Source organism: Vanellus vanellus, assembly GCF_965231255.1.
Source record: "Vanellus vanellus genome assembly, chromosome: 22".
NCBI classification, from domain to species: Eukaryota; Metazoa; Chordata; class Aves; order Charadriiformes; family Charadriidae; genus Vanellus; species Vanellus vanellus.
The window spans coordinates 7,385,456-7,410,666 of NC_138927.1; the positions used below are offsets into that span (position 1 = coordinate 7,385,456).

The following is a 25,211-nucleotide window of genomic DNA, read 5'->3' on the forward strand; positions in this document are numbered from 1 at the left end:
TGCTCTAGGGGAAAAGTATTTCACTATTAACAAAAATGATCTGTTTGTGATGTAAAGGAAACAACAAAACTGTTTTAGCTTAGATCCAATATGGAAATACATTTTTAATTTTGTTTAGAATAAAAATATCGCTTACCTATTTCCACATAATATCAATTTTCAGATAAAAGTTGGGATGTATGTATTAAGTATGCCAGGAGTGACAATTATTAACATCTGAACTGTAAGATTACAGTGAAAAAAGATGAAAAAATGTGGCTTGTGTGACTACTGGCTAGTTCTAGAAATGGTGGTAGGAATATATTTAACTTTACATTATATAAAAATACTTAATATGTAAATGGTTGTATTCCATTCGGGACTCTGTCATAACCACAGCCATTAATAAATGTCACTAAAACTTTAAGGATGAATTATGGCACTAATCTATATATGCTTTAGGGAATATGGTTTTTTACCTGGAAGTTCCGAGCAGCTGGAAGGCTGTGTGGTGCTTGGAACACCTCCATTTGCAACCTCAGAAAGCGACTTAAGATTTCTTTCTGCCCTGTCAGAAAGATGTTTCGGCTAAAATACACCTGAAATGATACTGCACTGAACGATCAATTACATCTCATGCATATTTATTTGACTTCCCTAGGGCCCCCGGCAAGCCTTTTCCAGCCGCCCCGTCGCCCAGGCCTGGGAACTGTTGGGAAACCCATCCGCCTCCTAGCCAACCATTTTCAGGTTCAGATCCCCAAGATTGATGTTTATCACTATGATGTAGATATCAAACCAGAAAAACGCCCCCGAAGAGTGAACAGGTATGAATTGTTTAATAAAAAAATTTTTAAAGTGTCTATGCCTCAATTTAAGAAAACCGTATGACCTAGAAATTTTTCATCTGCTAAAGGCCAGTTTATGTTTGTACCATGGTTAGCAGTTGCTCTCCAGTGAACTGTAATATAATATTCTCCTTATTTTTATTAAGATGTTTTGCAATTGGCCTTTAATGTGGGAGGCTCTAGGAAATGTACTAAGCGTTGAACTACAGGTGGTTTTATTTTCCAGCTATAAGTGAATATCCCTGATAATTGTTCCACAGTCTATTATGCAAACGTGTGTTAGCAGCAGAGGGGAGGGAGTTCAGCTTGCAGGTTGACGGCAACATTTTAGTGTCCACATATGGTTGCTTTGTCGGCAGAATCAACACACAGAGCACTCCTACTCACCACAAGGTGGGTATTTGCTCCTGTGTTTGTACAGCTCTCCAGATTCTTCTGCCTGTACTGCCTGTATCTCTGCTGGCAGTACAGCTACCTGCCTTGCCTGTAGACACCTGTATGTTGAAATTTAGGTATCTTAATCTGGAGGTGACTTTTAAAATTCCTGGTGTTGAACTGAGTATACTCTAGTGCATTGCTGTTTCTCCTTCCTTGCTCATTTAAGAAAAAGTGAAAATGGAATTTTAACTGTATAAGACCATTGCTGGATTTTGTGTTCTTCAACCTAACTTGGTAAATCCCTCTATAGAGAGGTGGTGGATACTATGGTGAGGCACTTCAAGATGCAGATATTTGGTGATCGGCAGCCTGGATATGATGGGAAACGGAACATGTATACTGCACACCCATTACCTATTGGCCGGGATAGAGTAAGTGTTACTATAAGCAGTTTTAGGTTGGTTTTTTTTTTTTTTTTGTGGGGAAACTGTTACAGTATTGTCTGAAAAGTATTCTTTTATTGACATAAACCCAAAATGCTGCCACATGTATTAGTATAGTCTTGGAAACAACAGGCAGTGCCAGTTGGGGATCTCTAGGGACTTATTGGTGTTTTACTGAATTTTGTCATCTTTGGGTTTCTGGTTCCCAGCTCTTTAGTTAGAGAATTTGCCAGTGATAGTGTGAATTAGTATGTTGTGCTCTTTTGCTGCAAGTAGATTTTATTTTTTTTTATTTCACCCTGATAGAAACTTCCTTTTTCTCTGTTCTAACTCTTGATCTGTTGCTAAATGATAAAGTAGTTGTAGATGGCAAAATACACTGTTTTGGTTTGGCTGCACTGTTGAGATACACCCTCCTGTTCCGTAAGAACGCGTGGCACAAGTACTGTCAACAGTGAGATGAGCTGCACTGGCCCTTCGTGTTCTGGGCCGAGCTGCCAGCGCCCTGGCTCTAACAGATTGCAGTCTGTACTAACCACTGCTGATAGACGGCGTAACCCGCCTGCCCTTCTCCCCAGGGATCTGGGTATTGCTGGTACAGTGCCACAAGGAATACGTAAAATGAGTTCACATTTGTGCTTGGGGCTGGTGGTGCGTGAGAATAATCATAGAATCATAAAATAGTTAGGGTTGGAACGGACCTTTAAAGGCCATCTAGTTTAGTCCCCCTTCAATGACCTCACGTACTGTGCTGGAACTCTGAGATTTGTGTTTCCCAGTGAACCTTCTATTTGACGAAAAGGATTTTTTATGCCTTCCTTTTGGTTCACAAGACATCTTGCTATTAATTGGCTGACTTAAAAAAAAAAAAAAAAAAGACAGTTCTCCAGAGCTTTGATGTCACCATACTAATTACTACTTAAAATTTGCACTTAAAGATACCTTACTGCAGTTTCTTAGATGAATAAATTACAAGCTTTCAAAATCCTAAGGCAGCCGATTGTGATATTTTAAGAGAATTGCACAAACTAATCGTCAAAAATATAGATTCAGAGGTTACCTAGGAGAAAAACATAAGGTTGCTTAGTGTTGCGATAGTCTGCAATCCGTAACAAAAGCTCATGCTTAATCCTGTTCTGGCTCTGTCAGGTGGATATGGAGGTGACACTTCCAGGAGAGGGGAAGGACCAGACCTTTAAAGTATCCATTCAGTGGGTGTCAGTCGTCAGCCTTCAGCTGCTGCTGGAAGCTCTGGCGGGGCACTTGAATGAAGTCCCTGAAGATTCTGTACAGGCGCTTGATGTAATCACACGGCACCTTCCCTCCATGAGGTGGGTACTTCGGGTGCCTTCCTGACTGGCTTAGTCTTAGATGTGTCTTAACATTTGTGTTAGTTACTACTTGCTGCTATTCTACTGCTATTACTCTTCCCTGTGGTAGAAGGGATGAGGGATGCAGTTGTGTAATTAGACGCCTGCCTTACAAATTTACACTAGAATAGGGAAATCTGATCTGAACTCAGGACTTGTGTCTGCTGGTCATGTTTCTAACAGGAATTTGCTGAAGCCTTTCCAACCGTGCTGTCGGTAAAGGCTTTGTATGCTTGCCATAAGTTAGCTCTAACAGTTCTAACGTGCTGTAGAAATTTACTGTACTTTCAAATGCTATAAGCGTGAATGTAAAAAGGAGTATCAGAAAAGAATGATCACAGTATTAATTTTCTTATTTTTTTCAGGTACACTCCTGTCGGCCGCTCCTTCTTCTCCCCCCCTGAAGGTTACTACCACCCCCTGGGAGGTGGCAGAGAGGTCTGGTTCGGTTTCCACCAGTCGGTCAGGCCTGCCATGTGGAACATGATGCTCAACATTGACGGTATGTAGGAAATTCTGTCTCACTAATGTAACGGAGTTCTTGCTGCTTCTAAATTAAATGTCTTCTTTTTTTATCATAGTGTCAGCGACTGCTTTCTATCGGGCCCAGCCTATCATTGAGTTCATGTGTGAGGTCTTGGACATTCAGAACATCAATGAACAAACCAAGCCTCTTACAGACTCCCAGCGCGTCAAATTTACCAAAGAAATCAGAGGTAAAGGCTTGTTCTCAAGGTGCTGCAACAAAATACTAGAAACCTGCTCATATTACATTGTAACGAAAATTTGCAAGGTGCTTGGGAAGTTGGCATCTTCCTTTCTGCCCTCATCCTTCTCAAAGGTGACTCCTGCGCTGGAATTTATTTAGATGACTTTTGTGTTGGGTTTTCAGGTCTAAAAGTAGAGGTTACCCATTGTGGCCAGATGAAGAGAAAATACCGAGTTTGCAACGTTACTCGGCGACCAGCCAGTCATCAGACGTATGTATACGAGCACTTTCTGACCATTTTTAAAATCTTGAGCCTATTATATGTACTATATATATTGTTTATGAAGAACAGTTGATTCTGGAGGTGAAGCAGCTGTGTGGCTTTACGAGAATGTTTAGTCGTAGAGGAGTAGTGTGGGTTTAGACAATTGCTTTATTTCCTTCAACACAGGAAAATTGCAGCTGTATCCTGGCTTTTACATATAGTTATCAAAGGCTGTAATTTTAAAAATAGCTATGAAAAATTCAGTATATAGTCAGTAAAATCTTTTCGTAAAGAAGAGATCCAGTAGCTAAGGAAAATAAATGTTTCCAGCATTTCTAGTCTGGAATAGACTTTTCCATACCATTTTTTCCTTTAAAAAAAAAAAAAGCACACCTCTTGAAAAGTCTAACCAGAACAAATGTCCTTTATAGGTTTCCTCTGCAGCTGGAAAATGGGCAGGCTATGGAGTGTACAGTAGCTCAGTATTTTAAGCAGAAGTACAGTCTGCAGCTAAAATATCCTCACCTTCCCTGTCTCCAAGTAGGACAGGAACAGAAACACACATACTTACCACTTGAGGTAAGAATCTCAGTTTCTCTTGCGTTGCGGTGTATCCTCTGTTACACGGTTTCAGGCCACCTCTCACTGTTCCTGTGTAGGTGTGTAACATAGTGGCAGGCCAGAGATGTATCAAGAAGCTAACCGACAATCAGACGTCAACTATGATAAAAGCAACTGCAAGATCTGCGCCTGATCGACAGGAAGAAATCAGCAGACTAGTAAGTGCTTTTTTCAGCTAAACAGTCTGCGTTTGTCACTTACAGCTTTTCGAGAAGCACTGTAGCACATGTAATGATAAGCAGAATGACCAAGAACTGCAGAAGTTAAAAAAAAAAAAAAATCTGACTTCTTTAAAACAAATCCTTTTAAATAGATAGCCTGTTCATGGCAAAGAGGACAGAGCCACCCAAAGCATTCGGTGTAGTTACTTAAATACATTTCTTTTCACCAGGTGAAAAGTAACAGTATGGTTGGTGGACCTGATCCATACCTGAAGGAGTTTGGTATTGTTGTCCATAATGAAATGACGGAGTTGACAGGCAGAGTTTTGCCAGCACCAATGCTGCAATATGGAGGCAGGGTGAGTTTTCCATGTCTTGTAAAATACTTTGCCCTGAGGTTATTTAAATTCATTAAGTGCTCTCTGTATCTTCTCATAAGGCTTCCTTTGTACAAGCACTGTGTTTGGCTGTAGTCAAAACAAAGCAGCATTTTATTTTTACTTTGCCTTTGGATTTTTACCTAGAACAAGACTGTGGCCACACCAAACCAAGGTGTGTGGGACATGAGAGGGAAACAGTTCTATGCTGGCATTGAGATTAAAGTTTGGGCTGTTGCCTGTTTTGCTCCTCAAAAACAATGCAGGGAAGACTTACTAAAGTAAGTATTTTCCTATTTATTCAGGAAACTTATTTCAAGGTTTATTTTCCTCATATTTCTGGAAGGCGATATGCAATATAAGTTGACTTTAATGCATCTAATAGTAAAAAGAGGAAATTACAGTTCTGCAGTGTCCCAAATATTTACAATTTGGGAGGAGACTATGGCAAAGTTCATAACCTAATTGGCCAGCTAGGAAAAGCATTAATTCCCTTACCACTGCGGCTGTGTTTCCTGCTCTGGAGACTGCATTCCGCTTGTATTCTGTTGTTTTTACAAATAACTGATGATGGTCGTTCATTCTAAAACAGGAACTACTGTTTTTTCTTAACCTTTACTGCCACCCACGCAACATACACCACGTTCTTTTCCCTGTCCTTCAAATTACTCTACAGAATCCTAAAGACAGAGGTTGTGTGAACCACTGAAATGTTTGGCAAAAATCATGGCTGCAGTAATGCTCAGATAAGTTTGGTGGAGGAGTAAAAAATCTACCAGAGCATCAGTATTAGTTTGGGAATCTGCCTCAGTGTTCAGCTCAAATGTATGTTTGTTTCCTGAAGACTTCTAAAATTACAGAAACAGGGGCTTATGAAACCTTCTCAAACAGAATTAGAATCCTGACAGTGCATTTCTTATAGTGATAAAATTGCTAAAAAATAGTTACTGTAGTGTCAAATTGGAAGTGCTGTGCAATAGCTGAAATAGCTTAGATCTTGATAAAATTAACGGCAAAGTGAAACATAGCAAAAAAGCCAGGACAAATCCATTTGTATTTCATTCACAGGAGTTTTACTGACCAGCTGCGCAAGATCTCGAAGGATGCAGGGATGCCGATCCAAGGCCAGCCCTGTTTCTGCAAGTATGCCCAGGGTGCAGACAGTGTGGAGCCCATGTTTAAACACTTAAAACTGACTTACGTTGGTCTGCAGCTGATCGTGGTGATTCTGCCTGGAAAGACACCCGTGTACGGTATGGAGAAGAGTGGGGGGGGAGGGGAGAGAGAGAAAGCAGATGGAACTACTGACTGTTGAGGTAATTGGAACCACTAACTTATTTTTCTGTCACAGCTGAAGTAAAGCGGGTTGGTGACACTCTTCTAGGAATGGCCACTCAGTGCGTTCAGGTAAAGAATGTGGTAAAAACCTCACCACAAACGCTGTCCAACCTGTGTCTGAAGATAAATGCAAAGCTTGGAGGAATCAACAACGTGCTTGTACCTCATCAAAGGTGAGATAAAATCTAAAGCTCTCCTTGACGTCTGGATTGTCAAGCAAAAGGCTGTCATTTTGTTTTGTTTGCTAAAATGATAACCTTTCGTGCTATTACGTGCTTTAGAAATACCCACAGTCTGAAGTGGACAAAGAAGGATGCTTCTGCATTCAGAATCTGCTTTGTAAGCCTTGGGCTGAGGCTCATCTCTAGTGGCAGAGCCGTCCACCAGTGTGTGTGAAAACAAGCTCACAAAAGCTTCCCCCCCCCCCCCCCCCCCCCATATCTCCTTTTTCCTGCCTTTAGGTTTACTCAGTCTACCTTTTCCTCTTGCCACCTCCTTAAGCATACTGTGTTTCCTTCCAAATTGAAAGAAAAGGAGTAAGGAAGAGTGACTTGTGATAAACGCTTGTAACTTTGGCTTTGGCCCTTTCCTTTTCACTTTCTGTTCTCTCTGGACTGCAAGAGCTTGAGGCAGAGAACTTCATCCTTAAATATTCTGACAGGGTTTTAGTTCTGTTGAATGGTTAGGATATACTTTCCTTAGTTGTAGGGGTTTTTTTTCCTTCCTTACCCCCCTTCTTTGTATTATTATTGTTATTATTTATTGTTTAATAAACCTTAATCATATTAAACAGGCCCTCGGTGTTCCAGCAGCCAGTGATCTTTTTGGGAGCAGATGTCACTCACCCTCCTGCCGGGGATGGAAAGAAGCCCTCCATCGCTGCGGTGGTGGGCAGCATGGATGGCCATCCGAGCCGCTACTGCGCGACAGTGCGCGTGCAGACCTCCCGTCAGGAGACCTCCCAGGAGCTGCTGTACAGTCAGGAGGTGATACAGGACCTGACTAATATGGTGCGAGAACTATTGATCCAGTTTTACAAATCCACTCGTTTCAAGCCCACAAGGATCATTTACTACAGAGGGGGAGTATCAGAAGGGCAGATGAAGCAGGTATTGTCTAATGATTTCATGTTGCTTCTGAAAAGGGATTGGCCTTGAAGATATATGTATTTATGTGGATTGCATTTGCTAAGGGGACAATTAACAGATTGATGGAGTTTTCCTGGGCAAGCACAACGTACAGTTATCCTCCCTGATCATGTTTCTTAGAAAGTGGCATTTGTACATGGAAAAAAAATGAAAGTAGTAATATATCTACTGAATTCAGCACCTAATAGTGAAATCTTCTACTTCTAGGTAGCTTGGCCAGAACTGATAGCAATCCGGAAGGCCTGTATTAGTTTGGAAGAAGATTATAGACCAGGAATAACCTACATTGTTGTGCAGAAAAGGCATCACACCAGACTATTCTGTGCTGACAAAACAGAAAGGGCAAGTAATGTTGACTACATAAGAAGGAGGTGATGGCAACAGGAAAGTAAGATTGTTTGGTTAAGTGGGGTGGAATCTATCTCGCCCACTAGAACGGCATTAACCTCTAGGAGCAGTAGCAGCTCTGTGCAGTAACATCTTTTCTCTACTAAAATAACCGGTTCCTCCCCTTTTTTATTGCTCTAGACCAAGCGGTCAGATGGAACAGCTTGTTCCCAGCCCCTTTTGGAGTAGGCGTACTCTGTATCCCTGTATTTGTGTATCTGGAGCTGTAGCCTGGGTTTTTATAGTCTGGGATTCCTGACTGTAAACTGAACGAGCTGTTCAGTTTGTTGCCTGTGCTGTCTCCAGATGCATCTGTAAGATTTGCCTATGGCACAAATCCACAAGCCAACTAAAGAACCTTCTTTAGGAAAGTTCTTGATCTCAGGTTTGCTTAAAAAATACAGATCTCTGGGGTGTGAGTGCAAACAAGGGTATGAAACAAATTTATTCCAGAAAGCCTGCGTTTTCAGATCCTGAATCACTTGTGTAGGCTTTATCCCACTCGGCAATTTTAATGGTACTGGCAAGTATTTTATTTTTCTCTGACGACACACCAATTGGATTTGGTGCAGTTTCTAAAAATGGACTCTCAGAGAACATTTTCATTCCTCCTATGTAAATGACCTTAATATTTTTCCACCTTTTTGAGCAGTAAATTCTTAAACAGCTTTGAGTAGAGCCTACCTTAGGAGGTATTTTTGGGTCACTTCCAAAAAAAACATGGGCTAATAATAAACTTTCCTCAATAGGTGGGTAAGAGTGGCAACGTACCAGCGGGCACTACTGTGGACAGCACGATCACACATCCTTCTGAATTTGACTTTTACCTCTGTAGCCATGCGGGGATTCAGGTAATGTTTGAGCTCTGCTGTGCTCAGGCTGTGGGACTAAACCCCTGCGGTTGTCCTGATGAGTAATGTTGCTGTTATTTATAGCTTGGCAGACTTACAGTCGCATCAGTTCAGTGGCTGTTTGGCACTTACTCTTCAGTGCACTGATGGAAGGTACAGCCTGCAGGTACCACCTCTGTTTTTGTTGATGCTCCTCTGTTCTCCGCAGGGAACCAGCCGGCCCTCCCACTACCAGGTCTTGTGGGATGACAACTGTTTTACTGCAGACGAGCTACAGCTGTTGACGTATCAGCTGTGTCACACGTATGTCCGGTGTACGCGATCAGTCTCTATTCCGGCTCCTGCGTACTATGCCAGGCTGGTAGCGTTTAGGGCCAGGTACCATCTTGTGGACAAGGATCACGACAGGTAAGGAGCTGTGCCTCCTCGGCTTGGTAGCCAGGTAACGGACTCGAATTATATGCTGCTTGGCCCAATTGTTCATGGTTCTCTGATGTGTCTGCGTCTTTACAGTGCTGAAGGCAGCCACGTGTCAGGACAGAGCAACGGCCGCGATCCTCAGGCTCTGGCAAAGGCAGTGCAGATCCACCACGATACTCAGCATACGATGTATTTTGCTTGAGAGCACTTGGGAAGATGAGGCAAACCCTACAACCCGTGCAGTCCTGAAACGTTTTGAATGCCGACTGCGATAGCTAGGGCCCAGCTGATTTCAGACTGCCCGCTACCAGCAGCTCCGGACAGTCGCACTGAATCTGTACTTCACAGCAATGTCTGATGCACCGACACAATTGAGCCATTTGTTTCCTTATTTTATGTACTAGAAATTCATAGACTGTCTTTTCTGATGCATTGGACTGAATTTTTACCTCAAAGCGCAAAAGGCCGATCATCCTGAAATTTTTAAAGGACTTGGCACGAAAGGTTTCTATTGAATATTTTGCTAGCTATCGTTTTTAAGTTATCTTCTCATCCCGTTAGTTTATCATGACGACTGATTCCCTGTCTTCGTGCACTGCTTAGTGAGTATGCATATTATGGCAAAATGTTTTACTCCAGTTAAATGTAATTGTTCTATTGTGTGGGGCCATAGATTTTTTAATGGAGATTTTAGACTTCACTACTGTAAATGCCTTTTAACAAACATAACTTTCACAGGTATTGCAGTTTTTTGTCAGTTTTACTGATTATCTTTTTAATCTCTGCAGACTTCGGCTGCAAAGCAATTGCACTATACTGCGAGTTCAAATAGGTGGTTCTTGTTCTGTGAATGTGTAATATAACCAGATAGTGATGCCTGTCAGTAGATTTTAATTATAATGGTTACAAATAATACTGCCATGGTATCGTAACAAGTACTGAACCATCATTTCCCCCTCTAAAAATGATAAAAACAACAAAAAAAATTAGCTTTTAGGTATTTTGCAAACTTTTACAAAAGTGCCCACTTTATGCTGCTGTGTGGTTTGATAAATCTAAGTGATTTTAAAACTTTTTTCTCATAGAAGGTTTAACTTTGGCAATAAATATTTGTTTTTTAAGCCCCCCTAACAGTGTAATTTTCTAGCTGAGGATTGTGCATGAGTTTAACCAACATTCTCGTGTCGTTTTCTGAACACACAATTTGGCAGTTTCTGAAACTAATTAGAAAAGACGCACTTCCATGCTTTTTTTAAGAATTATTTTTAACTGTTTTATATTCACTGTTGGTGTCCTGTCTACAACATTTTTTATAAGCTTGGAAACTGGGTGTTACGTGTAGGAAAGGCTTGCCAATCTGTACAGTCTAAATGTACTGTGTGACAGGCAACCTAAGGACTTGTACCAGCATTTTAAACATTTTTTTCCCTGGGAATCTAGGTTGCGCACACAGCTGCATTCAACAGCATGTTTAACCAATGTAAGACTCATCGTCTGATTCTGTCCCAGCCTAGAAATTAGGGTTTTTTCAATCTGCTTGGCTTTTTTCAGCTGCAATGTGTAAGAAAGCAGAGGGGCTTGGTTTCCCTGTGTACTCTTGGAATCCATGAACATAGTAGGTTAAGACTAGATTCCTCTTAGTGTTAACGTGAGTTAGCGCAGATTAAAAGCTTATTCCTAAACTGAGTAGAGCCAACACCGCTACTTTGATAACAGAAGTTTGAGAAGTCCAACGATTGCACTGTGGTCTCTGATACTCGTGTGGGGTTTGCTGCTAAGTTCTCTGCTGTTCCAAAGCTTAGGAACCAGCCCCCTCAAAATTTCAGCAATATGAAATGCTGTTTCCTTCAGTCTTTAAGCTTGTAAATAAATTAAAGTTTACATTTCTAAATGCTGTTTTTTTCAGTTGTACCAGAGTACACTGAACTCAGTCTTCAAACAGTTTTATTACCTTCTTTCAAGTAGTATGTCTCATTAAATTAAGTTTAAACGTTTTTCTTTTCTGTTGAAAATGAGACTGAAGCGAACTCTGCTCCTGGCACGTACTGTGGGCAGGTTTAGATTGAAGGACAAAAAAAAAGGTTCTTTTTATTTTTTTTTGAATTTTTTTTAAAGAATACCTCACTTGTGTAATAAAATCAGGACATGTGGGTGGGAGACTGACCGCTGCTTCAGCTAGATGGCTGCTTTTCTCAGTACTCGTTCAGGGAGAATACAAAAACCTCCTTTTTAGAATGAACTCTGACTGACCCAACACACGTGGAGAACTTTGGCACCTTGAAAAGAAACTCGGCACCCTTTTTTAGGTTATAGGATCAAAGATCGCTATTTTGAGTTTGTGCACTAGGCAAGAATGTGACTGGTTTAATCGAGGGTGCGTAAGAAATACTTAATTTTATCACCAGGTAGGTAGTTGTCCAGTGCCAAGCACTCCTAGTTCAGATTGAGTGAAGTGAGAGCCGCTCCTTTGTTTGCCTGTGACTGGACTGAATATTTAACCTCAGACTATGTGGATTGTGAGACCTCGGCTGGCCCCGGGACGCGGGCGAGAACCTCGACTCCCATCTCCTGCTGAGCAGCCCTGTAGAGAAACGTGGGTGAGGGTGCAGTGCTGTGGCTCTGGGAGCAGAGCGCTGACGCTCGGGACCGTTGCGTGGCAGAAAGGGTAAGATCAAGGTCTGGGCAGTGCTGTCTTACCCAGGTCTGCGGCCAAGGCTGGAGGTCTGGATTAACCCCTTGGGACTGACCCAATCGTTATGCATGTGTCAATCAATGGGAAGATGTGCATTCTGTAGATGTAGTTCTTAGGGTGTTTTGGGTTTGTTTTTGTTTTTTCTTTTGGTTTTTTTTTTTTTTTTTTTATAAATAAAGCCTGTTGGCCACTGTTTAGCTATGTGGTGTGAAAGATTTTAAATGTAGCAAAGTTTAAAAGAGTTGGGGAAGGGGGTGGTTGACATTTAAAAAGAGAAGAAGGCAGAAATCCCATTTTCAAACCAGTTCTGCTTGCTTTGTGAACAGCTGAATTCTGAACAAGCTCTGGCCATCACTCGTTAGCCTGTCTCAAACATTTGAACAGCCTGGCTTACGTATTCTTGTTGTGAGTACCACAGTTCAGTGTTGTGCCTGTAGCTGCATCCAAAGGGCGCAAGAGGTGGCACTGCGCAGGCAAAACACGCCTCGCGCAGCACGTCCCGCGTCCCAACGCAAGCGTCAGAGTGACCGAACCTCAGCTTCGCCCATCCCACGGGGAAGGGCCCCTCTGTTCTGATCTGGTGTTTAACAGAACCCACCCCCAGACTACCTTTGTGGATGTGCTGTAGGATTTTTCTTGCTCAATAGCAAGGGAGTAACTCTGCTTTCATTTTCGGAAGGCAGGGTTTGGAGGGCATTGTATCAATACTGTCTCAACTACAAGGTTTTTTCCTTGTGCACTGGAGGAAAGATCTTGTAATATCACTTACAGATTTTCTTATACCTTGCTATTGACATTTTCATATTTCTATGTCTAGAGGCTGAAACTTCAATGTAAAATGTTTGCATTTGTTCATTTTGACTTACGATGTAATTTTTGTTTCTATATTGTTAGACTTGTAATGTTTAAAATTGTATTTTATTAACTTTGGACTGGATGTATGTCTATAGCAATACGAGGTACTCTTTCTAAGCTGTTATGGGTGGGTTAGCAGCCCCATGTTGCGGTAAGATGCTGGTCGTGTACAACTTGCAATGTATTTTTTTTTTTTTTTAGCCTGCAGGGATATTTTGTGTTCATGTGTCCAAAAATAATAAAAAAAAAAAAATTGGCATTCTTGTGCCAAATGTTCTGTTTTTCCTTGTTGATGTCTAATAAATGCAATGTACAGAGTGAGCAACCGCTACTGTTGCCTGTAAACAAATGTCTTAAATTATTTAACTTTTAATTAAAAGTTGTACACAACGTGTAACCTGTGGACCTCATTGCCACAACATCTTTATTTCTGGCGGGCTAGATTTAGAAAGTGATGGAAATACACATGGGTAACGTCTTCAATGATACTAACAGGAGGGCTTAAACTACCTCTTTTCAGGGCCTGCGCTAGCCACTGGGGCAGGTGTTCAGAACCGGAGTATTTTTTTAACGTCCTTGGAAATTATCATGCAATGTCCAGAGAAAATACAGTGTCAAAGGGCTCTGTGTCCTCCTGGAGAAGCGTTTCTACAGTAAGAGAGTTGCAAATTAATAAATGAAAGAGCTGTTTGCTTATTTGTCCTATTTCAGGTGAGGGTTTGTTGTGTCCTCAGACAACTGTACTTCACTAAAACTACTAGAGTAAGGGCAGAAAAAGCTTTTGGACGAGGCCAAAACACGACAGCTCTAAATGAACTCGGGGCACATGATGGTGTGAAATAACCCGTGTTTTCAGCAACCCCCTGCTCTGGGTTTTAATTCTTTTTGCAGTGGAGATCCTGCGGGTTTGGGACCCCGGCGCTGTTCAGCAGAGGGTAGTGTTATCGTAGCGCCTTCCCAAGGAGGAGAAGAGGGGTTGGAGGGCACCCCGGGAACCTGCGCTGGAGCTGCACAAGGCCTCTGCGCGCACTTCTGTGTGGGGATGCCCCCAGGCGCTGTGGTGAGAAGCAAAAATGCTTCAATATTCTGAATTTCTATGGTTTTCACCCACTACCTGACACAATCCAGACTTGGATTACAAACCCACTCTCGCTTAGCGCTGCCTTGAAGCAATGCTCCTGGGGTTTCTGACTTTATTATCAAAGTGGTGCCACAGGGTCAGTGTTTCACTCCTGAGTGCTCACTGGGGAGGCCAAGTCTAACAAATATGGTGAAAAATGCGGCATTTGTGCCCAGTTTTGCTGTGTTTCAGTGGAGCAGGGCCTTGAGCACCTGAGAAATAAACCAGAGGCTGCCAACACTAAAACGAATTCCCCAGCACCTTCCTTTCTCCTGGGTCTGGCACCACAAAATGGGTCAAAAAAAAACAAACCAAACCAAACGAAACCCTAAAAAACGTCTCCGGCCGTGGGGCAGAGGTCAGGCCCGACCGCGGCCACCCCCGCCCGCGCCGCCTCGCTGGGGCCCAAGATGGCGTCGGGCGCCGCCTTTGTTGGGCGCGGGGCCGGGCGGTGGCGGCGGCGCGTGCGCGCTGAGGCGCGGCCAGAGGCGGCTGCGGCGGGCGGCGGTGCAGCACCGGCTCCGGCCCTGCCCGGCCCTGCCCGGCCCCGGCCCCCGCCCGCCGCCCCCGGCTCGGAGCGGCGCCCGCGTGGATGGGATGGAAGCGGGACCCTCGGGAGCAGGTAGCGGTGGCGGCGGGCCGGGGCGTCCCGGTGCGCACCGGGGGGCTGAGGAGCGTGCGAGCGGGGAGGTTGCGGCGGGTGATGAGCGCGCAGCCCGGGGGGGTGCTGCACAACGGGGGCCCGCTGAGGGGGTCTGTAGCGGGGAGCGGCGAGGTGGGGGGCCCGGGGAGTGCGGGGGGGTGAGGGATGTGAGATGGGGGGCTCTATGTGGGGGGGCGAGGGGCAGAGCGGGGGGGGGGGGGTATGTCTGCAGTGGGGCGGTGCGGGGACGGCGCCGGTCTGGGCCTGCGGCCGCCCGGGGGGGACTGGGGGAGGCTGGAGGGGGCTGCGGGGGGGGGGGGGGGGGCAGAGCGGGGACGGCGGGTTCGCCCCCCCCCCCCCCCCCCCTCCCCCCCCGGGGAGTAGCGGCGATGGGAGGGTGGGGGGCGACGGAGGAGCCGGTGCGGGGCCGAGCCCCCGCGGGTTCGGGGTGCAGGGCCGGGAGAGCGGGGTGTCCCCGCAGCGCGGTGCCAGCCCTGCGCCAAGGGCCTGCTCTGCACAGGGGAGCAGCAGCAGCAGCTCCCCGACCGCCCCCCCGCCCCCTCTCCCCCCCAGCTCCCGATGTGCCCCCCTCTCGGCTCCCCATAGCCCCCCGGCTCCCCGTGTCCCCCCGGTGCGGTGTTTCTGAGAGCGGGACTGGTGATGCTGCGCGCCGTGACAGCACGAAGTGGCTCCTCTCCCCACACCGGGGACATGCGCGGCGCAGGGGCTGCGCACGGCAGATGGGCCGCGGGGGCTGAGCTCCATGGTCCCCCCCAGAGTACCCCCCAGCCCTACCTCCTCACGCAGCTTACGGTGCTTTTGGTCCCGGCCCCTTCGCCCCGGGATGCTCCACAGGGGTTTGGAGAGACGGTCCCCAAAACTCGCCCGCCTGGCTGTCACGTCGGCAGATGCTCGCTCATGAGCATCACAAACTTGTGCTGCTCTAGTTTGCACAATTTTGGTGAAAAATAAGGCGGAGGAGGAGACGGGACCAATGGGGACCGCTGGCCTTTCGCAGGTCTTGCGCTGGCAAGTTTGCTGCTTGCTGTAGTGCAGTGGTGTGGTGAGATTTTGACATCAAACTGCTGCATGTCTGCAGTCAAACTTTGGTCCTTCCTTACGGTATTTAATTTTAAGTGTGGCTCAGAAGTCTCTTCATGTCTGCAGTACCTTTTGGCTGCTGGCACTTTGTGTTTGGGGTTGATTTATTGGCCTCTGGAAGCTGTGATTTGGCGGCTGCATGAGGGTATTGTGGGCTTTGCCAGCACCTTGGGGCGGCGCAGATAATGCTGCTGGCACTCTCCTACCGCCAGCCTTAACTAATTCTGTTAAGGTGCTTTAAAGCAATCTCTCAGGTGGGACGTGGCCATGCTCGGAAGGGATGGGTTTAGGTTTTAGTCCCACTGATGGGGCAGTGGGGGCTTTGCTGGGAACAGGGCTCTGATGCCAGGCTCTTGGGAGTTTCCCCTTTCCTCCCCAAATCTGGCTAGGGGATGTCTACTCCCACTCGGGTCACCCTGCGTGCAAGGGAGATGTTTACCACGTGTTGCAGGAGTCTCTGCGGATCCTGCCCTGCTGTAGCATCCCTTTGCCTGCCAGCGGACCCCAGGTATGGGGCTGAGCCTCACGTGCAAGCTCTGACGATGCCGGGCTGCAACTTGTCAGGATAATAAAGCAGAAACCCAGCGTGTGCCTGGATGTGCCCAACACGGAGGTGCCTGGAAAGGCAGTGCGGGAACCTGGGACATCTTCTGACCCACTGGCACTGCACCGGGAGGCACTTGCACTCTGGTTTTAAAAACTAAAGTCAGTTTCCCACCAACTTTTAGTTTTCTTTATCCCTCACAAACTTCCTAAATGCTGTTAATCTTAACCGTTGTCTTCCTGTGCTAAACCGTGCAAAAACCCCAAAGCTGTTCCGTCTGTTGGATCTCTTTATCTTCAGGAAACATGAAATCGCACGTGCCTGTTTCTGGGACGGGATTATATCAAGAAACAAAGCTGGGAGAAGCACCTTGCCTGGAGACATGGCACGTATGATTTATCTCTAAACACTTTCTGCAGCCTCTCTCTAAACCCAGGGAAGAACAAAACATGGACGAGCTATTAAGATGGCAGACGTTAAAAGGAAGCCAAATCAGGCAGAAAATTGCTGCTTTTTCGGCAGGGTGATCTGTGGCGGAGCTGTGTGCAGGTTTTAACCTCCTCACCAGGAGCCCCTGGCTGGCAGCTCTGCGGGCTGCCCATGGTGCAGGGCTGCGGTGTGACACAGAGAGGAGCCAGCGTCGCCTTTGTCCTGTCCCCTCCAGCGCTGGGGCTGTCTTTGTCTGCTGCTCTGGCTCTGCATGGCCCTGGCTGCTGCCTGGACGGTCTGCGAGAGCGGCGTGAGACCCTGCAGGAGGGGCGGCAGCCTTTGGCTGGTCCAGGTGCCATTAGCGGGGACCCCGGGCTCACAGTGTGGGGTTACACAGTCCGGATGAGGTGCCCAGTGTGTTCGGTACAGGCGATGTTACTTCTCACACCCCATGAGAGGGACCGAAAAGGAGGACACAGCGCCTCTGGGCAGCCAGGGCTGGCTCAGCGAGACCCTCGCGAGTTGGCTTATGCCATCGTGGGTCAAGCCCTGTCCGTGCCACTGGCATCACTGTGCCGCTCTCCCTGGAGCCAAAGCTGGTTTGCAATCCCTGTGAACGGGTGCGATGAGGGTGGCGGTGCTTTTGCTGCTGTTTGTTGTGCATCCGCAGGTTCAGTCTCTGGCCCGGCCCAGACTGCAAGACTGCACACACAGGGATGCAGTCGGCTGCGATGGGGCAGGTTTTTCACTTGACACTTTGGAGTTGATTACCTGTGATTTCCAAGCGGAAAGATGAGATTTGACATGGCACAATGATGCCCTTTGCAGCGTTTGGTGCTCAGTGTCAAGGATACAAAGAACTAAACTGGTCTCAGAAGTAAATACCACAGTAAAACAGATTAGAACCCGTTTTGGCACATTTCTTGGATGCAGCCACCACAATGCGGGGCAGGAACAGCGCTTGGGCAGCTCAGACTTTCCCTCAGAAGATGGGCTCTGGTGCACAGGATGGGTTTAATGCTGTGTGTCGATGGCTGCAGCCGGAGCCCTCTGTCCCACGTGGGTGTGTGATCTACTTAAACTCAGTTTAGCATCGAACTGAAAAGCACCTGCAGCTGCCTGAACCTGGTTGTGCTCACGATGCCTTGGGAAGGAGCAGGCATGGGTGTGATGTCTGGGCTGGCAGAGATGAGACAGTGCTTTTTGAGGTCTGGGCTTTGTGGGGTAGCATCAGTCACTGCTTAGAGCCAGTGGTTTCAAAGATGTTAAACCTGGAGATTGGGAAAGCCAATTTTGCTCTCCCTGCCAGCAGTTTCCTTTCCTGCTGGTGCTGCCACTAGCTTTGCCTCCCGACTGGGGGGCATTCACTTATCTGGGTTTTTTCTGGGGCTGGTTTAGAGTGGAAGATGGCTCAGGGTGAGGATGGACCATGCCATGTGTCCGGTGGCATTTGGCATGCCACAGCCCCGCTTGCTTCTCTCCAGTTCCTGGCTGTGTTTTGGTGGGGCTGGGTGTGTGGGGAGGGGGCTGTCGGACCCGCTGCCGCTGCAATAAAACTCCCTTTTGTCTCGGCCCTGTTCCCGCGGCCCCTCGGCTGAATGCAGCGTTGGAGAGGATTTAAATGACATGGTAATTTCATGCCGTCCCACTGGCAGCTTTGCCCGGGTGCAGGCAGCTGTTGGGCAGCAGGTCGCGTTCCCCAGCTGTTACAATAAATAATAGAAACAAAGCATATTCCAGTGCTAATTACCCTAAATGGACTTTCACCTTGGCGGTGCTGCCCTTGCTGCCGTCTCTGCCCACTGGTGCTTCACACGCACCCGACGAAAGGGCAGCGGTGGCAGTGATGATGCTCCCGCCGGCGGCGTCCCCAGGGCACGTCTTTTGTGTGTGAAAGTCTGTGATTTCTCCCGGGCTGCTGAATTTATAATGGCAGGCGGATTTCATCCCGCTCACTGGCCGCATTGTGCTGCAGGAACAACACTCCAGCCCTGCAGCCCCCGGCCCCGGGCGCCTGCATTTACATGACAAAGTGGGAGCCTGTGCAGCTTCGCCATGGAGAGTCGAGGTATGCAGAAGCCCCCCTGGCTCCGGGCGGTTTGGGTCGCTTTTTAACAGACTTCTGCTGAAGGGGTTTCTCTGCTGGCCCCTTTTCTGCTGCTCTGAGCTGCAGCTGGGGGCTGTGGGCACAAGGTACCCAGGGATGCCATGTCGCAGCACTGCCTGGGGATCCCCAGCACAGCATCCTCCAAGCCAGGCGGAGGGTGGCTTTCAGCAGGATTTGCAGCGAGGCAAATCGTGGGGGGACCCTGAGTGCCCCAGGGCAGGGACATGGCATGGGAAGGGGTGAGCCCAGCCTGCGTGTTCACCAAAAGGCTTTGGGCTCTCTCCCACCTGGGCCAAAGCAGCCAAAGCCAGGTAAGAGTCCGTCTCGCACACTGGAGGTTCTGGATGCTGCAACTCCTGTCGGGCACTGAGCATCATTCCTGGTCCTCCTCCTGACTGCCACCTTGTCACTGTCCTTATAAATAGCCATGTCCTGGGTAGGCACTGCTGCACCATGCGCAGGCACTGGGAGATAATGGCTTTTTAAAAATCTTCGGACTTCAAAGTAATTTAGAAAGGAAAAGTCGTTATCGCTCTCCACTTTGCTGGGTGAGCTCTGGGCAGGCAGTGCAACCCCTGCAGCGAGCTTGGGGCTGGGCTGCAGGGGTGGCTGCTCTGGCTTGTAGTGTTTGAGGACCATGTGTCTGTGGTTGCCAAAATAAAACCCTCTGAGTCAGCTCAGGGGTGAACTTTCCCATCCCTGATGCTGGTCTTGTGTCCTGCCCTGGTCTTTGCAGAGCATCTCCTTGCAGTCGCGGTGCTGCTCCCTCCAGCCAGGATGCCCATTTATATTACCTTGTGTTTGCAGTATCTCATGGCTCACATCAAACTTCTGAGCCAGCTTTTGCGTTGCTGGAGGCTGACACCTTCATCTGTGATTCATGACCCTAATTGCGAGGCTTTATGTTCATAAAGCATGTGGCGATCCTCTGACGAGAGGGTTTGTACGGTAAAGCATTCTTTTCGGACTGACCTGTGCAGTACCAGGGTAGCGGAATGGGTGCAGGACCATTCCATCTCCACTCTGCAGCACAGCTCCTGCCAGCCCCAAACCTGCTTCAGCTCCTCTCCAGCACCGAGGTGCCGCCGGTTGGCTGCTGAGCTGTGGCTGCTGCCCTGCATCTGCAGGGATGCCGTGGGCACGTGGAGATGCTGTCCTGCACAGCTGCTGGGATTGTCTCGGAGGTGAGAAGGTCCAGAAGAGGAGAAACTGCAGGTGCTGGCTTTGATGTGGTTGCAGGGAAGGCAGCAGAGAGCTGCTGTCCTCCGGCAGGTCTTACAAGTGGGCTGCGCAGTGTCTCACTCAAAAGGCAGAGTAGGGACCGGAGGCTCCAGCAGCGCTGGCAAATACCTCTTTGATTGCAAACCATGATTTAAAAATGCATCAGCTTGCAGCCAGGGAGCTGGTGATTGCCAAGAAATGTTTGTCATGTGGAGACATGAATTACACCGTGAGTAGCTCATCTCAAAATCAGTTTCTTAAAACGAGCTGCCCCTGGAGCACAGCGCAGCCGTTTGTCTCAGGGGTGCTGGCGGCCGCCCTGTCCCAGAGCAGCTGCAAGTGCCTGCGTCGGCTTCGGAAATCCCTGTCCTGCTCTCAGACTGCTCTACATCCCACACTGCCTTGTCGAGGAGGTGCTGGGGCCGGGTTAGTCCCAGGCTCGGAGCTCCCGGCATATTTTGAAGCTCCCGGGCTCCTGCTGCAGGGCAGAAGCAAAAGCAGAGGTTGGCTTTGCAGAAGTTAATGCCGCAGTTCAGCCCCTGGATGCTCGCAAGGGCCATCCTGTCCCCCTGATGTCCTGTGGCACATTGGCCTTCCATTGGCAGGAAAAGCCTTGCAGAGACAGGGTGCAAAAGTAACAAGCAAATTTGAAGCTCAAGTTGCTGCCTTTCTGTTTTTTCGCTTCTGATATTTTTAGCCTGGAATTGAAATTTGGATTTTAAAAGAATGTGGATGGGAGCAAGGGGTGCTAAGAGCACCATGTGTTCAGGAGCTGAAATTGGAGCCGGGACGCTGTTTGGGGGCTGACTTGGACAGTTGGCCACCCAGATGGAGCACTCCAAATATCCCCATGCTGTGCTCCCCGCACCCAGCCCAGCTGGCCGAGACCTTGCAGAGTTTGAGGTACAGATAGAAGATGCAAACTGGGATAGGTGGAGACAGGCAAAGTGGGAGTGGAGCAGGAAGGGCAGATCTCACCTTGGAGAGCAGTGGGGTTGAATGTTTCTTTGGCAACATTTTAAGATACCTTTGAGTCCAAGGGTGCTGTCAGTTTAGAAATGCAGTTCAGTCCTGTGACTGTGCACGGGTACCTGTCTGTCCCTCTCCAGAACTTCATTAGTAGGTCTGTATAATGGACTCTGTGGAAAAACTGGTACTTCTCTCTACAGGTTTGGGGCCCACACTGCTTGAAGTGGAGGTTTGGAGATGTTTTTGTTTGTTTGTTTGTTTGTTTTTTACTGCTACCTCCCATAAACCATGGGAGGTTTTCATCAAACTGTTTTTAATTTTCTCTAGTTATATCAGCAGCTTGCCTGGAGTTAGCCTTCCTTATTGATGTGACTTCTTGTTTTTGCTGCACAGCAGTTGAGAATTATGTTGGGGAAGGGTTAAGGATAAAAGGAGAGTTCAGGTACTGAGACTTGGGTTATCCTGCGACCTGGAGCTCAAAACGCCATCATTAATCACGAGTATAAAACAAAGCGAGCTGTTATCCTGCAAAATCTAGCAGTTAAATAATCGCGTAGTGCAGATGCAATAATGTGTTTCCTGTTTCTTGTGGCATCCTCCCTCCAGCAGCGAGTCTGGTGGAGGATGGAGGGGAAAACGCATGTTTCTGCATCCTCTTGGAGGGGAGCAGACCTGCAGCTCCATGCCAGTGGAGCCAGTGCTGCTCTCCCATCGGAGGTGGCAGATGCTGTAGCCTGTGCCACACAAGCTGGCAGGGAGGGAGGCAGTGGGGCTGATGGTGGCTCCTCATTCCCTCGCTTTGCCTCTTGTAGAAGTCCCAGGCATCTTGGCAGGGCCATATTTCTCTCTCCAGAGCAGATGTGGTCCCTCACCCCCTCCCGCCGGGCAGAGCCTCCCCATTGTGCTGGCGCTGGCTTGTAAATCAGTGGGACAGGGGCTGGGCTGGCTGTGGGACAAAGGCTGGCTGTGCTGCTGGGGTGTCCTGGCTGAGCTTCCCATGGCAGGACCACCCCAGCCCTGACGCTGAGGGTGCCTGCAAACCCCTTCTCTGCTGAAACCAACCCTGGCTGTTCCAGGAGCTGGAGTGATGTGTTTAGAGGAAAATGTGTGGAGGAGGGGGTAGAGTGTATCCACCAGCCACAACTGGCAGACATAAAGTGTGGAACTGGGTGAGACCGCTCTGTTTGTGGCAAAGCCCTTTGGCAGTGTTACATGGGTAGTTTCTCCTTTGGGGTTTGCAGCAGCATCGCATTTCTCCTCACCCTGTGACCCAGCAAGTCCCATGCCGCCTCCTGCTCGGCACTGGGGAGCTGTCAGACCTGGGCTATTTTTGGAGCTGCCCTTACAACAAAGTGTTTTGCGTGCCGGAGCCCAGCGTGGGTCAGCTTTGATGTCGCCATTGCTGCCGTGCAGTGGGGCAGGTGATACTTGGCCCTTGCTGTGCTTGTTGGTCAGCAAATGCCATCCTGTGGGATGGGATGCCCAGAGAGATGCTGCCAGAGGGATTCCTTCTGCAGGAGCTGGGGAAGGGATGGGCAATAAAAACACACCACAGCCTTAGACCAAGGCCAGCCGTCCCAAGTGTATCTTCACTAATTCAGTGTGCCAATGTCTCTCACACGCTTCAGGTGAAGGTTGTTGCTGCTGCTGCAGGCCTGTGGTGAGCTCTCGGTGCAGTTACGAGGCTCTACTTAATTTTTCAACCACGGGCTGGGGACTTTCTTGCTGCTGTTCTGGTTGTTTATATATTGTGACATTTCTTGTGCGAAACAGAAGTTGAAGTGCAGCTTTGCGGCAGTGTAGCAGGCACTTTCAAAGCTATTTTAACGTGGAAATAAGGTACAACCTGTCCTTCAGTGTCAGGAGAACCAAACGTGGCCTTCTGTCCCCACATCTGGTCAGGGAATTGAGTTATGGGTATCACGGCATATGCTAGGACATGGGTGCACCCATGGTTGAGACAGGTGTTGGGAGTCCCTTGTCCTCTGAAGTTCTGTACCACTGCCACACATGGTCCCGGATGAGTTACCTTCCCTAAGGCAAAGCAGTGATTATTTATCTGCTGGTGGTGGTTTGACATCTGCACAGCTGGTGGTGGCACAGCAGAGCAGAGGGCTTGGTGCTGCCCTTTCATGGCTCAGCTAGCGCTGGTGCTTGCTGGATGGTGCCCAGGGAAGCTGCTCCCAGCTGTGCTGGTCCGAATTCTGCCACCACCACCTCCTGCCAGGAGTGTGAGTGGGAGACTCCTGGTTCAGGATGCAGTGATGGAGGGCGCTGTGACTCTGCGTTGTCTGTCTGGGCACAGGGTTTCTCCCAACCCTCCTGACCTTTTTTCTCCCCGCAGCTGCAGGCGCATACCTGCCACCCTTGCAGCAGGTATTTCAAGCGCCGCGTCGTCCCGGGATAGGAACTGTTGGGAAGCCCATCAAGCTCTTGGCCAACTACTTTGAAGTGGACATTCCCAAGATTGATGTGTATCATTATGAAGTAGATATCAAGCCCGACAAATGTCCACGCAGAGTCAACAGGTAAGGCAAGTATTAAAGGTTTTGGCACTCATTCCCTGCTTCCAGTTTCCTTGTGGAGGCTCTATAAGTGCCTGTTCTCCATCTTCACTGGTGGAAGCCATCAGGGTGACATTGTGGCAGGGGTCACGGTGCTGCCCAGCACCCGTGGGTGACTGGACCCCACCAGCCGTGTTTGTACAGCAGTGCTGGTTCCTGCCCCTGACAGCCTTGGAGGTCCTGAACCTCAGCACAGTCCCCTGCTGCTTCAAAGCAGCTGTGCTATTTTGGCAACAATCCTGTGTTTAAAAATAGCAAGCCCCAGACCTCGGGCCATCGCGTACTTTTCTGTGTTTTTCTTTTTGGCATCCTACTCACTGCCCGTCCCCTCCTGCCCTGGCAGCCTCCTGGGTAGCTCTGTGCCTCAAAGGCTGGTGAGCAGATGCTCCTGGCAGCTGTGGGCAGCGAGTTGCCATTCCCTCACTTCTTGCCCTCCCAGCACACATGTGGCTTTGCAGCCAGCTCCGGCGGGTGCACGTTCCTGCATGCCATGTAAACTCCTTCTGCTGAAGCCAATGTACTGAGCTGCAGGGCAAGGCACATGGCTGCTTGTTTGGAGACCTTTCTGCCCCAGGGAGACACGGCTCTGCTGTCTGGTGCCCTGTGGCTCAGAAGTGCCCCGGGCAGGGAGGCTCGGGACCAGACAGGTCATAGTAGGTGTCAGGCTGTAAAGAAATTGGCAAAACAAACCTCACCCTTCTCTCCCCCTGCCCCTCTTTCTTGTCCCGCTTGCCTGTGTAGGGAAGTCGTGGAGTACATGGTACAGCACTTCAAACCTCAGATCTTCGGTGACCGAAAGCCAGTCTATGATGGGAAGAAGAACATCTACACTGTCACGGCCTTACCCATTGGAAACGAGCGGGTAAGAGGGGATGGCAAGCCCCGTGCCAGGCAAACATAATGTGCTTTGTGCCTGGGAAAGACCAGCTGAAAATTACCTCCTCCCCTTGCACCTGCGGGGATGCCATGATTGCTTCCCTCCCTTCTGCATCCAGGTTGACTTTGAGGTGACGATCCCAGGGGAAGGCAAGGACAGGATATTTAAGGTCTCCATCAAATGGATGGCTATCGTGAGCTGGCGCATGCTGCATGAGGCCCTGGTCAGCGGGCAGATCCCTGTCCCTCTGGAGTCCGTCCAGGCACTGGATGTTGCCATGAGGCACCTGGCTTCCATGAGGTACCTGCGCCAAGGGGCAGCTCGACAGGGGCCACGCTGCAAGCACTGAGCGTGCTGGGGAGGGGACCCGCTGCCTTTGGCAGGCTGTTGTGGCTGGGTCTGGTCTTGGAGGTCTTTGTAGGGAGGCAGCTGTGCCTGCTGCACTGCTCGGTGCCATCGCTGTGGATGCTTCTGCAATAGAAATAAACATGATGATGCAGCCAGCGGAGTGAGTGATGGCTCGGAGGGGCTGGGGGCATTTCATGGTTGCAGCTGGTGGGACTGGTGTGTGCTGACTGATGCAGTTTGCCCTGGTTTACAGAATGATCACAGTATTAATTTTCTTATTTTTTTCAGGTACACTCCTGTCGGCCGCTCCTTCTTTTCCCCCCCTGAAGGTTACTACCACCCCCTAGGAGGCGGCAGAGAGGTCTGGTTCGGTTTCCACCAGTCAGTCAGGCCTGCCATGTGGAAGATGATGCTCAATATTGATGGTGACGTATTTTTCACACTGG

The 25,211-nt window shown here is 48.5% G+C and overlaps 2 protein-coding genes across 3 annotated transcripts in view; both read left to right on the forward strand.

The window, feature by feature from the left end:
• The first annotated feature begins 676 nt into the window (after positions 1 to 676).
• LOC309680458 (protein argonaute-4) lies at positions 677 to 9,957 on the forward strand. The gene is made up of 17 exons (XM_082494076.1): positions 677 to 806; positions 1,516 to 1,636; positions 2,798 to 2,979; positions 3,384 to 3,520; positions 3,600 to 3,734; positions 3,911 to 3,998; positions 4,424 to 4,571; positions 4,652 to 4,771; positions 5,005 to 5,133; positions 5,299 to 5,432; positions 6,220 to 6,404; positions 6,503 to 6,662; positions 7,283 to 7,598; positions 7,845 to 7,979; positions 8,774 to 8,875; positions 9,084 to 9,283; positions 9,389 to 9,957. The coding sequence occupies exons 2-17, from the start codon at positions 1,532 to 1,534 to the stop codon at positions 9,495 to 9,497; spliced, it is 2,385 nt and encodes a 794-aa protein (XP_082350202.1). The 5' UTR covers positions 677 to 806; positions 1,516 to 1,531; the 3' UTR covers positions 9,498 to 9,957.
• Positions 9,958 to 14,470: 4,513 nt separating this feature from the next.
• LOC309680637 (protein argonaute-1) overlaps positions 14,471 to 25,211 on the forward strand; it is a 61,287-nt gene continuing 50,546 nt past the window's right edge. Inside the window, exons 1-5 of one of the 2 annotated variants that reach the window (XM_082494303.1) lie at positions 14,471 to 14,584; positions 23,321 to 23,504; positions 24,282 to 24,402; positions 24,536 to 24,717; positions 25,054 to 25,190. In XM_082494303.1, coding sequence (XP_082350429.1) covers positions 14,560 to 14,584; positions 23,321 to 23,504; positions 24,282 to 24,402; positions 24,536 to 24,717; positions 25,054 to 25,190 — 649 coding nt within the window. In that variant the 5' untranslated portion in view covers positions 14,471 to 14,559. Of the gene's footprint in view, positions 14,585 to 23,320; positions 23,505 to 24,281; positions 24,403 to 24,535; positions 24,718 to 25,053; positions 25,191 to 25,211 lie in introns of those variants that run through there. The other variant, XM_082494302.1, reaches the window with a different exon arrangement.

Bases quoted from the DNA above. Each gene is read 5' to 3' on its own strand.
- LOC309680458 (XM_082494076.1), top strand. From the start codon at position 1,532: ATGGTGAGGCACTTCAAGATGCAGATATTTGGTGATCGGCAGCCTGGA. The intron at 1,637-2,797 runs GTAAGTGTTACT...TGGCTCTGTCAG, and splicing joins TACCTATTGGCCGGGATAGA to GTGGATATGGAGGTGACACT. The intron at 3,521-3,599 runs GTATGTAGGAAA...TTTTTATCATAG, and splicing joins CATGATGCTCAACATTGACG to TGTCAGCGACTGCTTTCTAT.